The sequence below is a fragment of the Natrix helvetica genome (assembly GCF_964273705.1).
Source record: "Natrix helvetica genome assembly, chromosome: 3".
NCBI lineage: Eukaryota > Metazoa > Chordata > Lepidosauria > Squamata > Natricidae > Natrix > Natrix helvetica.
In genome coordinates this window covers 133,741,833-133,753,825 of record NC_138549.1, presented here as the reverse complement: position 1 = coordinate 133,753,825, position 11,993 = coordinate 133,741,833, and the positions used below count along the sequence as shown (strand labels likewise).

The 11,993-nt window shown below is 37.5% G+C and overlaps 1 protein-coding gene across 1 annotated transcript; it reads right to left on the bottom strand.

Annotated features, from left to right (window-relative positions):
• Positions 1-2,240: 2,240 nt before the first annotated feature.
• GUCA1B (guanylate cyclase activator 1B) lies at positions 2,241-11,777 on the bottom strand. The gene is made up of 4 exons (XM_081947238.1): positions 11,411-11,777; positions 5,806-5,955; positions 5,044-5,158; positions 2,241-3,620 (listed from the first exon to the last, which is right to left on the bottom strand). Exons 1-4 carry the CDS (start codon positions 11,612-11,614, stop codon positions 3,493-3,495), a joined length of 597 nt encoding a protein of 198 aa, XP_081803364.1. The 5' UTR covers positions 11,615-11,777; the 3' UTR covers positions 2,241-3,492.
• Between the last annotated feature and the right edge of the window lie 216 nt (positions 11,778-11,993).

The following is an 11,993-nucleotide window of genomic DNA, read 5'->3' as shown; positions in this document are numbered from 1 at the left end:
CTACAGAGATGGACTTTCAACAAATGCTTCAACAAATTCTACAGGGCCAGGAGGAAATCAAGAAACAGTTAAGGGAAATGAAAGATGAAATTAAAGAAAATCAAGCCCAAATATATAAGAACTCACAAAGACTGAATCTTGTGGAGGGGGGGGTGGAGGAGGTGAGGGGGGGGGTGGAAGCTGTGCAGAAAGGGAACAAAGATCTTGACATCCAACAGATGAAATTAGAATTTGAGAGAATGTCCTATTATCTTAGATTTCAAAATGTTATAGAAGAAGATGGGGAAAATATAAGGGACATCATGACAAACATTCTGGCTGACTATACACACAAAGAAAAACAACAGATGGGGTGGGATATAGATCTGGTTTATAGAGTGAACTCAGCTTATGCTAGAACACACAATGTACCCAGGGAGGTTCACATTAAATTCCTTAGAAAAACCACAAGAGATGAAATTCTGGGTGTACAAAGGGGGCAAGCATTGACATATCATGATATGGAGGTAACCATTCTGAAGCAGATCCCTAAGAAGATTAGAGAAAAAAGAAAAAATTATTCGCAATTAGCGAATAAATTATACCAGAAAGGGGTGTGGTTTAGATGGTTGATGCCTGAAGGTATGCTGATATTCTGGGAGGAGACAAGAATCAGAATTAATTCACCCATAGAGGCGCAGGCCTTTATGGAAAAAAATAAAACACTCCTAGAGAAACCACCAGACACTACAACGGACACGCAGGACACGGGAGGGGCCAGAGCTCTGCCAGTGGAGGGGGATGGGGCAATAGCAAGAAGACTCAGATCACAGAAATAAATATGAAAATCATATTATTATAAATTGACCGAAAGTGAAAATGGAATTATATTTGGATTTTATATTGTAATGTTTAATTTGATTGAATTTAATAATAGAACTAATATGCTGATTATAATCAATTATATACTAATGCATTATATATAAATGTACGCTATGGGTATGGAGGGAGGGGGGCCTCACACACTTTGCAACTGCCAAAATTTGTATACCTGTCCATTTACCTTTTTCCCTATAAATTTTGAAAAACCAATAAAAATTTTATTACAAAAAAAAAAAAAAAAGAATTGCCCACGGGGACACAGATGATAGTACTATTTCCTGATTCAAGGAAAGGTGGATAGCACTTTAATTCAGTAGTGGAAATGAGCCTGTAGAAAATTGAAGGCATTACTTGTTTTATTTGTTACATTTGTTTGTCACCTGTCTTGCTGTGAGGCAATTCTGAAGGAATTTGGAAATTGTCTATAGGAGGAGAGCAATTGGCCTTGTAGACTTCTGACAAATACACAGTATTCTAGAAGAGGATATGGCTGGCTGGATCTCTGAAAAGGAGTCATACCTATGATGACTTAAAGGCCTCTCACCCATCCTTGAGTTGGAAGAAAACTATTCCAGAATAAAATGTTCTTTCTCCCATCTTTGACATAAACTTCCCATGCAAAGCACTAGCAACTCCTCTTGTACCACAAAAATGAAGCTGGCTAATAAACTAAAGAGAAAGAATGAAATTTCAGAGGTGTAGCTAAGAAATTAAGACTTTGGGTTTGGTCTCCCTTTTCAACACTCCCCATCCCTGCCCAGTATGAGCTGCCAGGACTGTTGGGCGTGTTAAGCACATGGAACACATAGATTGTGGGTGAGATAAAAAAGGTTTATTTCATTTTGGGAAATCAATATGTGTTCTCAAAGATTACATGGCATTGTCTATATGAGATCCATGTGAAACCATAATCATAGAACTGTTTCCTTGGCACACAAGTAGCTATTACAATGAAGGACTTAAATTTTTCTGGCACTGGAATAATAATAAAAAAGCATTAATGCATAGAATGAACCCACATCTTTATTTCTATATGGGATATCCCAGAAAACAGAGTATAGAGCAAGGATTTTTGGGAGGGACGCAAAAAGGTGTGACAATCAAAAGTGTTGCCATGGGACAAAAGTCCAAATCTAAGTCACATACACTTTTAGATTCTAACTTTTACCTAGCATTAATGCAGGTACTGACTGCAGATAAATTATGAATTTGCAGAATTTCTTTTACCTAATTACTATAATAACAATATTGAGAATGGGAATTAAGTTGATAAGGTACAGATCTATCAACTTCACTCAAAGTAGTGACTATGTAAGATATTGGACCTGTGGATTTTTTGTGAAGAAGTTACAATTACAATATTTTTTTTTAATCAGGGTTCTCTCCAGCAAGTGATTGAAGAAGCTGCGCCATTAAATATCTTCTTCCCATCTCTAAGTTGACCAGAAAGACCAAAGCCAAAGGTAGATGAAGTGATCCTTAACTATAAATCCAGTACAGTTTATGAAGTTTAGCAAAATTTTGCAGGTTGCATTGCATACAATATTAAGATCTTAGTATAACATTTTAAAGCACCTATGCATAAGAAAAATCGTATGCTGTACTCCTCACCTGATATTTTTGACAACTTTAACAAATAAGTGTGCCATTGGTTGAACCTGTGATCAAAACATTCTAAGATCAGGAGACCATTCTTTTCTGAGCAGCAGGGACCAAAGGAAACTTATGAAAACTCTTTTCTTTTTCTAAGCCAGTTCCAGAAAACATGGTTAACACATCGCTAACTTACTGGAAGTGCTGTGTTGTCATCTTTTCTGGCCTTCATTCAAGACTAGTATTTACTATTGCTGCTGAGAGACCTTAGTTCACTGAAATCAAATTATTTCAATACTCCAAATGATTTTTGCATTTTTCTGCGGAGACTTTCACCCATTCCATGGATCATCTACAAAAATCAGTGTGCTGAAGAGAATGTCAATTGTATCTACTGATGCTGTTTTGGGCTACATTCACATTGAATGGTTGAGTTTGCTCTAAATGATAAGCTACAGTATATCTCACTTGTTTATAACTCAATATATTGTACAAACCAGATAGTTTGCAAACCCTTGCCACTGGATTATTTGCTTCTCCCCATAAGATTACAAAACTTTAGCTTTTCCTGATATGCTAATTTTAGCTATATATGAACTTCTGTTTGACAGAACATTTGATCATATGATACTACCTTGCTGTGTGAAATATATAGGGTAGGCATTATTTTTAAGCATGTCATCTTTTTCTGATAACTAAGTCTGGAGTAAGAAGTAAGCAATATGAGGTAGTTGCTAGTATCCGGAGTTGTGAGTTGGACCTTTTGCCAACACTGTCAATAGCCTAAAATCAGCTACAGCCACCCAAATAGTCCTCATCCCTACATTTCAGGTGGGTTTTTAATTTTTTTCCCCAAATTACCATGACATGGTAATTGTTCCATGCCAGTGGCCTAGATGCACAGCAGAATAATTTAAAAAGCAGCATTATGTTGTTTTTTCCCCTAGAGCTCAGCCTGCTGCTATCAAGGAAAAACAGAATGAAGGACAAGGAATGCTTTTTTTTCTCATTACACTTTTAAAATAATACAAGCAATGATTAGAGCTCTGCAGTTTTTCTTTTCTGATTGGCAAGCCATCCACCTGGGCTTACATTGAACTGTAGCATCTTCATTACCCACTTATCTCTTTGTGCTCCATCTAGGAATTCGTCCAGAGATAAATGTCCTAAAGAATCAATGGCAAGAAAGAAATCATAGTGTGTTAACAATTGGACTATAAACAGGAGCAGGAAATGTACTAACAGATCAAAATGTTGCTTCTTTGATTGAGAACAGATGGAAACCTTTATATTTTCCGCAACTAGGGCAGTGATATACAAGAACAATTAACTAAGGCAGAGTTACTTGGAAAGTCTGATTTGGAATTTCAGAAACATAATTTTGCTTGGATAGTAGATAGTGGTCACCTGCCCCTCATAAATATTTAAAGAAGTCAGGAAATCTTAGAGCAAATTTGGAAAGGACAAACCAGATAATGCAATATTTAGGTGCTTTTGAGAAATGAATCATTCTGGAAAGTATTCGCCACAATATTATACAGAAATTGAGGTGAATGAGTCACAATCTGGGAAACTGACTTCTTTTCTCCTGCCTTCCACCCCTGCTGAATAATAGAAATAATGAATCTGGGTTTCGATTAGAAAATGAGAAAGAGAAAGCTTAAATTTCCAATCGGTAACATTATGGAATGTGCGTTCGCTCCCTAGAGCTGATGTGAACACCACATAGCTTTGACAAATGCTTGTTTAAACATTATTCAAATGCTGTTATCACTCCCAAAGTTTTTAAAAAATAAAAATTGAAAAAAATCTGTAATTAAATAATTCAAATATTGTTGTTTTTTGTAAAAAAGAAAAGCACTCAACATGAGTGTGCTCCTAGGATTCCTCATTGACCACATCACTGTCACTTGGCAAATCAATAACTGTTAAAATGTCAGTAAAAAATATCCATATTTTAAAGGACATGGATTAAATCTGTGTATTCCTTGCATCAGGCACAGGCAATCTGTTGCCACCAGAAATGTTGAGATGTAATTCGCATTGGACTTGTACTGAACCAGGGGTGGCATTGAAAATTTTTAGCAACCAGTTCTCTGCCTGGCTGCTGGGTGGGTGTGGCCATGGGGGTGTGGCCTACTCGACTTCCTGCACCATGGGAGGAGGGGCATTTTCACCCTCTCCAGGCTCTGCAGGCATTCTTCGAGCCTCCAGGATGGCAAAAATGGCCTCCCCCAGGCTCCAGAGGCTGGAAACAGGCCCATTTCTGGACTTCCGGAACTTCAGGGAGGTCTGTTTTTGACCTTCCCAGAGTCTCTGCGTGGGCCCTGCACTTACTTGGCATCCAAAACAGGCTGCGTGGAGACTCCTGGGAGGGGCAGGGTGGGCGTAGTCAGCTAGTCCTTGTAACTACCAGATTAAAATTAACATCCGGTTTTCCCGAAACCAGACCGAATTGACTGAATCCCACCCCTGTACTGAGCCATGATGTTTTGGGAAGTTTTGCATTACAAAAGATCTAGAAGGGCATCACATTGCCAACCGTAATTTCAAATAAGACTTCAATGTGGCTTCAAATCAAGTTATTACCATCTCCATTCTCATCTACGAGATGAAATATTCTTTCCACAACCTCTTCTGGAGTAAGACCAGGAACAGCTCTTTCTTCTTCAGACTTGTATGCTTCCTTAATGCTATAAATAGCCTGGAGGGGAAAAACCTATAGTATTAAGTGGGAGTCACATAATAAAGCATATGTAAACCTCTGATATAGATGTACATCTAAATTTGATGACTAGCTTGATCAAGTGTTTGCAAAGTTAAATATAACAAAATAAATATTTAAGAAAATGTATAGAATAAATGATGTAGACTGTTTCTCTCCTAGTGCTGCATCAGATACAATGCATTCTGCAGGCGTTTTGCATCTTTAATACAAATTTATGAGAGAAACAATTGGAAAACTACAACAAAACATACATTAGCTATGTTATCTATAACCCAGGATTTCAGGTTTGTTCTCAAAAAAACAACAACTAATATACATATTCTCTCATATTCCTTTTTTCTTTCTGAGGGGAAGGTAAAATTAAACAGGTAGAAATAATTTGTTGTCTTAGTGGAACCTGTTTGTTTGCTCTGGGAACACAAGTCAGCAAAGAGTTGTTAACATCCATTATCTTTCTTTCATGTGTTCCTAAATGTCTGCTTAAAATGTAAGGAGAAAAAAATCCTCTATTCATCTTCCTTTTTTCTTTTAAAGGGATTGTGTGTTTTGGAGACTACATTTTTTTAAAGAATAAATTTTAGATGAAAAAACATTCCGTGAAAACATCACACATTTCTACTTACTTCAATTATTTCTAGGAGTTCAGGTCTCTCTATGCAGCCATTTCCATCTTTATCATATATTTTGAATGTCCATCTCAGTTTGTGTTCCAGTTTCCCTCGCAACACCAGATTCAAAGCAGCCACATATTCTAGGAAGTCAATGGTGTTATCCTGGTAATATAAAATAGTCACTTTAATTGTGATCAACTTAGATTTCAACAGCAGTACATTTACTGTTTTGTGCTCTGTCACACAATACACCACTTATAGTCATGAGCTGCCAATGGCTCCTGTGCCTCTTTTTCATGGACTCTGAAGATTGGAGAAGATTCCCCGAAATCACAGCTGAATTGTGTTGGTACAACTTCTTTTTTTTTATTTGTGCAGGGGTGATGAGAGAGAAGAAAAAACAACTTCAAAAAATAGTTAAACTTTCAATGAGCTCAAAGCAGCTAATTTGCATGAAAAAGGGAGAAGGAAGGTCTGAAGTGGAACATCCTATCCTTTCTAATGACATAATAATCACATTGCATTTAATTATCTTGGCATTAGTGAATCATACTGTACAGGCAATTGTCAGTTCAAATCAGATGATTTTATGATTTGTTTTCCTGAAAAAGATATCATCAGGTAAAAGGATTTGCATTCTGGGTAAGTAAATAAGTTGCTAAATGTGTTGGGAATCACAGTGCGCTCAGCGATTGCACATCTATCCAAATTCAAGGCAAGCCACTCAATATCACTATACTACAAATCTATGCTCCAACTGTAGACTCAGACAATGAGCTTTTTTACAGTGAGCTTCAATGTGCTCTCAGGCAAATGGGAAGAAAAGGATCTTTTGTATATTATGGGCGATTTCAATGCAAAGGTAAGCCAAGGAGAAGTTGCAAGAATAGTAGACAGGTTTGGGCTAAGTGAACAAAATGAAGCTGGCAATTGCAATTTTGTCAAGAAAATCATTTCAGTGTAATGAACACTTGGTTTACACAACACAAGCAACAATTATACACATGGAACAGCACCAAATGGACAACATCAAGGTTGTCCAATAACCCTGGAAACATTCAATACCATCTCTTAAGATACTTTCTGGTGCTGACTATACACAATCAACTATTAGCGGGTAAACTGAAGCTCAAAATTGTACAAAGTGAAAAAAGGTAATATCTCCTCAAATTCAATGTCACAACATCTAATCTATGTATGCCATAGAAGTTAAAAATAGGTTTGAGCCACTGAATTTGGAAGGGGAAAAACCCAAATGAACAGTGGTGAGAGATCCAAGGTAACATCATGGAAATTGCTGGAAAGGATGTGTCACGCCAAATCCCCAAAGAGAACAAACAAGTGGCTGTGTGATGACACCATTGAACTAGATGACCTGGATGATTGAGAATCTCCATAGACATCTGGTGCATGCTTAGTTAGAGAACCACAGACTTGGCCCACCTATACTATATTGCAGTGACGTGCTGTGAGGTTTATGGCTGGTGAGGCACTGACACAGTGGTGGGTTTCAAATTTTTTTAGACTTGTGGACTTCAACTCCCAGAATTCCACAGCCAGGCATGCTCAGTTCCGATTTAAAGCGACAGCATTTGTTTTTCTCCTTTGCGAAAGAAATTTCCTTCTTTCTTTTTCTTTTTCTTCTCCCTTCCCCTCCTTCCTCCCTCTCTCCCTCCCTCCCCCTTCTCTCAAACACACACACACACACACACACACACACACATTGGATTGGACTATCTCTCCTATCCCCTTCCCTCTCTCTCACTCACTCACTCACTCTCAAACAAACATACACACACACACAGAGTTGGTTTGGAGGGAAGAGCACCAGTGAGGAGACCACAGGAGGAGGCAGGAAGCCAGTCAAAGAGCCATACTGGAGCACACACACTTTCCCCCAGCCTCGGAAGGATCCAGCCCAGCTTCACTGATTACAGGTTTGAAAAGGCACCGTGGCTGTGCCTGCAATCAAACTACACTTGGGGAGGGAGAGCAGCACAAGTGAGCCAGAGTCCTTTCCTCCAGCCTTTGCCCAAAGCTCCACACCAGGAGGATGAAGTTTGAATTCCTCCCCCTCCCTCTGACCCACACATACCTTTTCCAGCTGTTTCAGAGAGGATTTCAACTCTGCTCTTGCCTCGGGTCCTCTGAAGAAGTCCCGCCCAAATGAGCGCCCTCTACTATGAGGCAGAAGAACTGCATGCCTCACCTATGTCAGGAATTTTTAGGCTTTTAACCCTTGCTTAACTTTGCTTGAGCGATCATAAAACGCCTAAAGTCAGACTAGATGAGGCATGCAGTTCTCCTGCTATATAGTAGAAGGTGCTTTTTTAGAGGCTTTTTTAAACAGTTAAGCAGAGTCATCCACGGTGAGGCAGCAACTAGCTCAGCCTGACCTCAGCTCTTGCCTTTTTCCTTTTACAATTTTTTTCTTTTCATGATGACAGTGGTGAGGCTGTGCCTCCCCTGCCTCCACGTCGCTGCTATATTGTATTAATATTAAAATACAATATATAATGCAATACGAGAAGAGCAGCGAAAGCTAAAGGTAATAAAGAATGAAGTTAAAAAGCTGAATGCAATTTTCAAATTTGAAGGTGGGAAAGACAAAAATAGGCAGTGGGGAACAAACAGTGTCAACATCTGGAAGAAGCTAACATACTAAGGTCATGTTTGCCATAGTGAAAATGATATGATCCAGCTTTTCAGCAGGGCAAGGAACTGTTAAAGACTGCAACGGGAATATACTAAATGACCAGCAGAAGATCAAGAACAGATGGAAAAAAATATCCAAAAGGACTATAGCAGTTTGACTAACCACCAAGATGACAATGATGACATCTTGAGGGGTAAGATGGAATTTGAATTTGCTGTTGGCAGATATAGGTTGTTATTACCTTTTCTCAATGCAACATTTTTTCAGTAGAAAAGCTTTTCTATTTAAAGCTCTTCTTTTCCACGACAAAGCATTTGTATGTCTGATTAGGACAAATCAAGGGAAAATGGTTAACATATCCCATTGCAGAAATTTTGATCCGAATTAGGATTTCTGCAACTATTCCAAAGGAGGTTTTCCAAACTAAACTAACTTGTTTTGGGTTTTTTTTTGGGGGGGGGGGGGTTGAAAAAAAATGTGTAGATGAGAATCGAAACATTTTCAAAGAAAAAAAAAACCCAAGAAAGTACAGTTGCCATTTGGGGCAACCATGAATAAGAATCTCCACAGGCATTTCCGCAACTGCTATTTGCCCATTAAAAATGACCTGTGTTCTTATTAAAGATGGAATTCACACATCACTTAAGCTATAGTTTGATTAGACATGGTAAATTAAATAAGCCTAAGCTAATTGAGTGTGTGGTAGTCATATAGCATAAACTATTATTTACAAGCTTCTGAAATGAAAGCTAATTGATAAATTTGGGCTAGTCTTTTCCAGCCCAATCACCTCACAGAATTGTTGAACTGTTATATTATTTTGATCAGCTCAGGCAGCATATAACCCGAATGAATGAATGAATGGATTCAACACCTTCTCCATAAAGGAAAGCAGAACCTGTGTCACACTAGAAATGACATGCCTTTACCTCTAGTCAAGAAACACCAAGAGTACAAGGACTCATTGCTAAAGCATGGAAAACTCAACAGCACAGTTGTTTCAGACCAGATTCTTATTGTGCAATTCCTCCTCCCCTGGCATGGAGATTTCAAGACAACATTCAGATAATGTTTATTTACAACTATTTATATTTTCCAGTATTTTTCCACTACTTTTTTCATTCTTTCCCCCCAGATAAAATCTGTGAATGTTACAACTATTACACAAGACAATCATGTTACAAAATAGGCATCCTCAATTAGTTTTGCACTAAATATTTTACATTAAAATTATTTTGTCAAAAAAGTTATCCCCTACAAATGAGAAAATCACCTTGGTAATCAAAAACTTTATTTCCTAACTATATACCTCCTGTAATAGTTTATTACTTTTTAAATTAATTATAAGCTAAATTACAAAACCATGGATGTTTCCAGAGAAAAATAAAATGTAAGTCTGAATATGATGACTGGAATCTAAATGTCTTTGATTTTCCTCATGTAGAAGCATTCCTAGTCCATGTCATGTGTGCATGTGGGTATCTTAGAACTTTGTGATCCTATGCCTATCTTGTTACTTTTTTTGGCTGATACATGAACTTATGTGGCTGAGCATGTTTATTTGTAATGCACTGCAACTAAATAGGCTGATTTTTTTAAAAAATGTTTTTGTACGTGCTTAATGCTGCATCCTAATATTGCGACACACGTTTCTTACAAAAGATTGAACCACATTCAAATGCCAGGTTTAGTACACTACATTTTATTACTTTTTTCTGACTAGAATGGGTGCATGAATAATATAAAGTATTGTGACATTACCATAATGCTATAAAATGGTTGATTACAATGCCTTTGGCATTTGCATTGTATTTAAATAAGACGTTTAGTGACAAAATTTCTTGTAAACTTAACTTTGCTTTTTTTGGAGCAAAACAGGTTATTCGATCCAAAGCCACTAAGAGAACAATATGTTTTGACCAGAGTTAAATGCCTTTGTACATATCAATAATACAATAGTAGAGTTGGAAGGGACCTTGGAGGTCTTCTAGTCCAACCCCCTGCCTAGGCAGGAAACCCTATACCGTTTCAGACAAATAGCTATCCAACATCTTCTTAAAGACTTCCAGTGTTGGGGCATTCACAACTTCTGGAGGCAAGCTGTTCCACTGATTAATTGTTCTCACTGTCAGGAAATTTCTCCTCAGTTCTAAGTTGCTTCTCTCCTTGATTAGTTTCCACCCATTGCTTCTTGTTCTACCCTCAGGTGCTTTGGAGAATAGTTTGACTCCCTCTTCTTTGTGGCAACCTCTGAGATATTGGAATAATGCTATCATGTCTCCCCTATATCAGGCATAACATGTACTTCATGCATTTGATATTGTCACTGCATTAAAAAATAAAACAAAACCATTTTCCACTTCACAGAAATGTCAGCATGAAACCTACATTTGCTTCTTTACCAAAATAAATTATAACAATGGCATTAATCTCTGAAATTCTAACATCCCTACTTTTTTCCCCTCCTGGAAATATCATCATATGCCACAGTACAATTCATCAGATTTCCCCCAATTTTTGGAAATAATGAATGCAATGGGCCACAACTGTCAAAAGTATTGGGAGAATTTTGATCAAATAACTATTTATTTTAAAAGTAATATCTTAGGGTCTTGAATAATTCTGTTCAGATGATGATGATAAAGTCAATATTCTATCAAAGAATAATAAGAATCTGTCAATTAAATACAACTTTTAACTGATTAGTTCTCTTCCCGTACAGCACTCTGGACCTCCTGAGTTCCTGGCATATTTATCATATTTCTTATCTGAAACGTAACACCATTTCCTGCAAGCTCATTCAGAAATTTATTTTGTTGTGCTCTTTGGGACTTGCTTCTAGGTAAATTCTATCTAATTGTAACATGAACAAAAAAATATCTAGCCAAAAGGGAAACTCCACATTTAGAAAGCAGGAGAATGTAAGCTTTCAACTTTTAGTATCAATTGTAACACGCTTACCCCATTCTTATCGAAAGCTTTGAACATGCTTTCCACATACTCCGATGCTTCTTCATTATTCTGAACCCCAAATAATCGTTTGAATTCATGCTTGAAGAGTGTCCCACTTGGGCATTCCATTACAAACTTCTTATACCACTCCTGCAATTCGGCCACATCAATTTCAACTGGTTCTCCTTCCTCATTTGTGAAGTGTTGTCCCATGTTGCTTTGAAAAATGGAGAAGAAATGCTTGCTATTTCTTTCTTCTCAGTTTTCTTCTTGCAAACCTTATTTCTTCTTCTTAGGAACTTAATTTCTTTTATCTTTTTTTTAGTGACTATTGCACATGAAAGCTGGACTTCCTCTCCTCATGTTACTTTTTACTTGCAGCCTCTATTCAATCTTGTTGAGGAATTTTCCTCACTGTTTCACCCCCGTGCACCTTCACTGAACTACAAGATAAAAATATCTAAGGTCATTTCAAAGATCCTCACATACGCATTACAGAGTCCTCCCAATATCTCAGCACAATCCTTTAGTTGGAACTTATGAATGCTACCCGATTAACAGTTATTTATAACTTCATTTTGTTGACCTAATT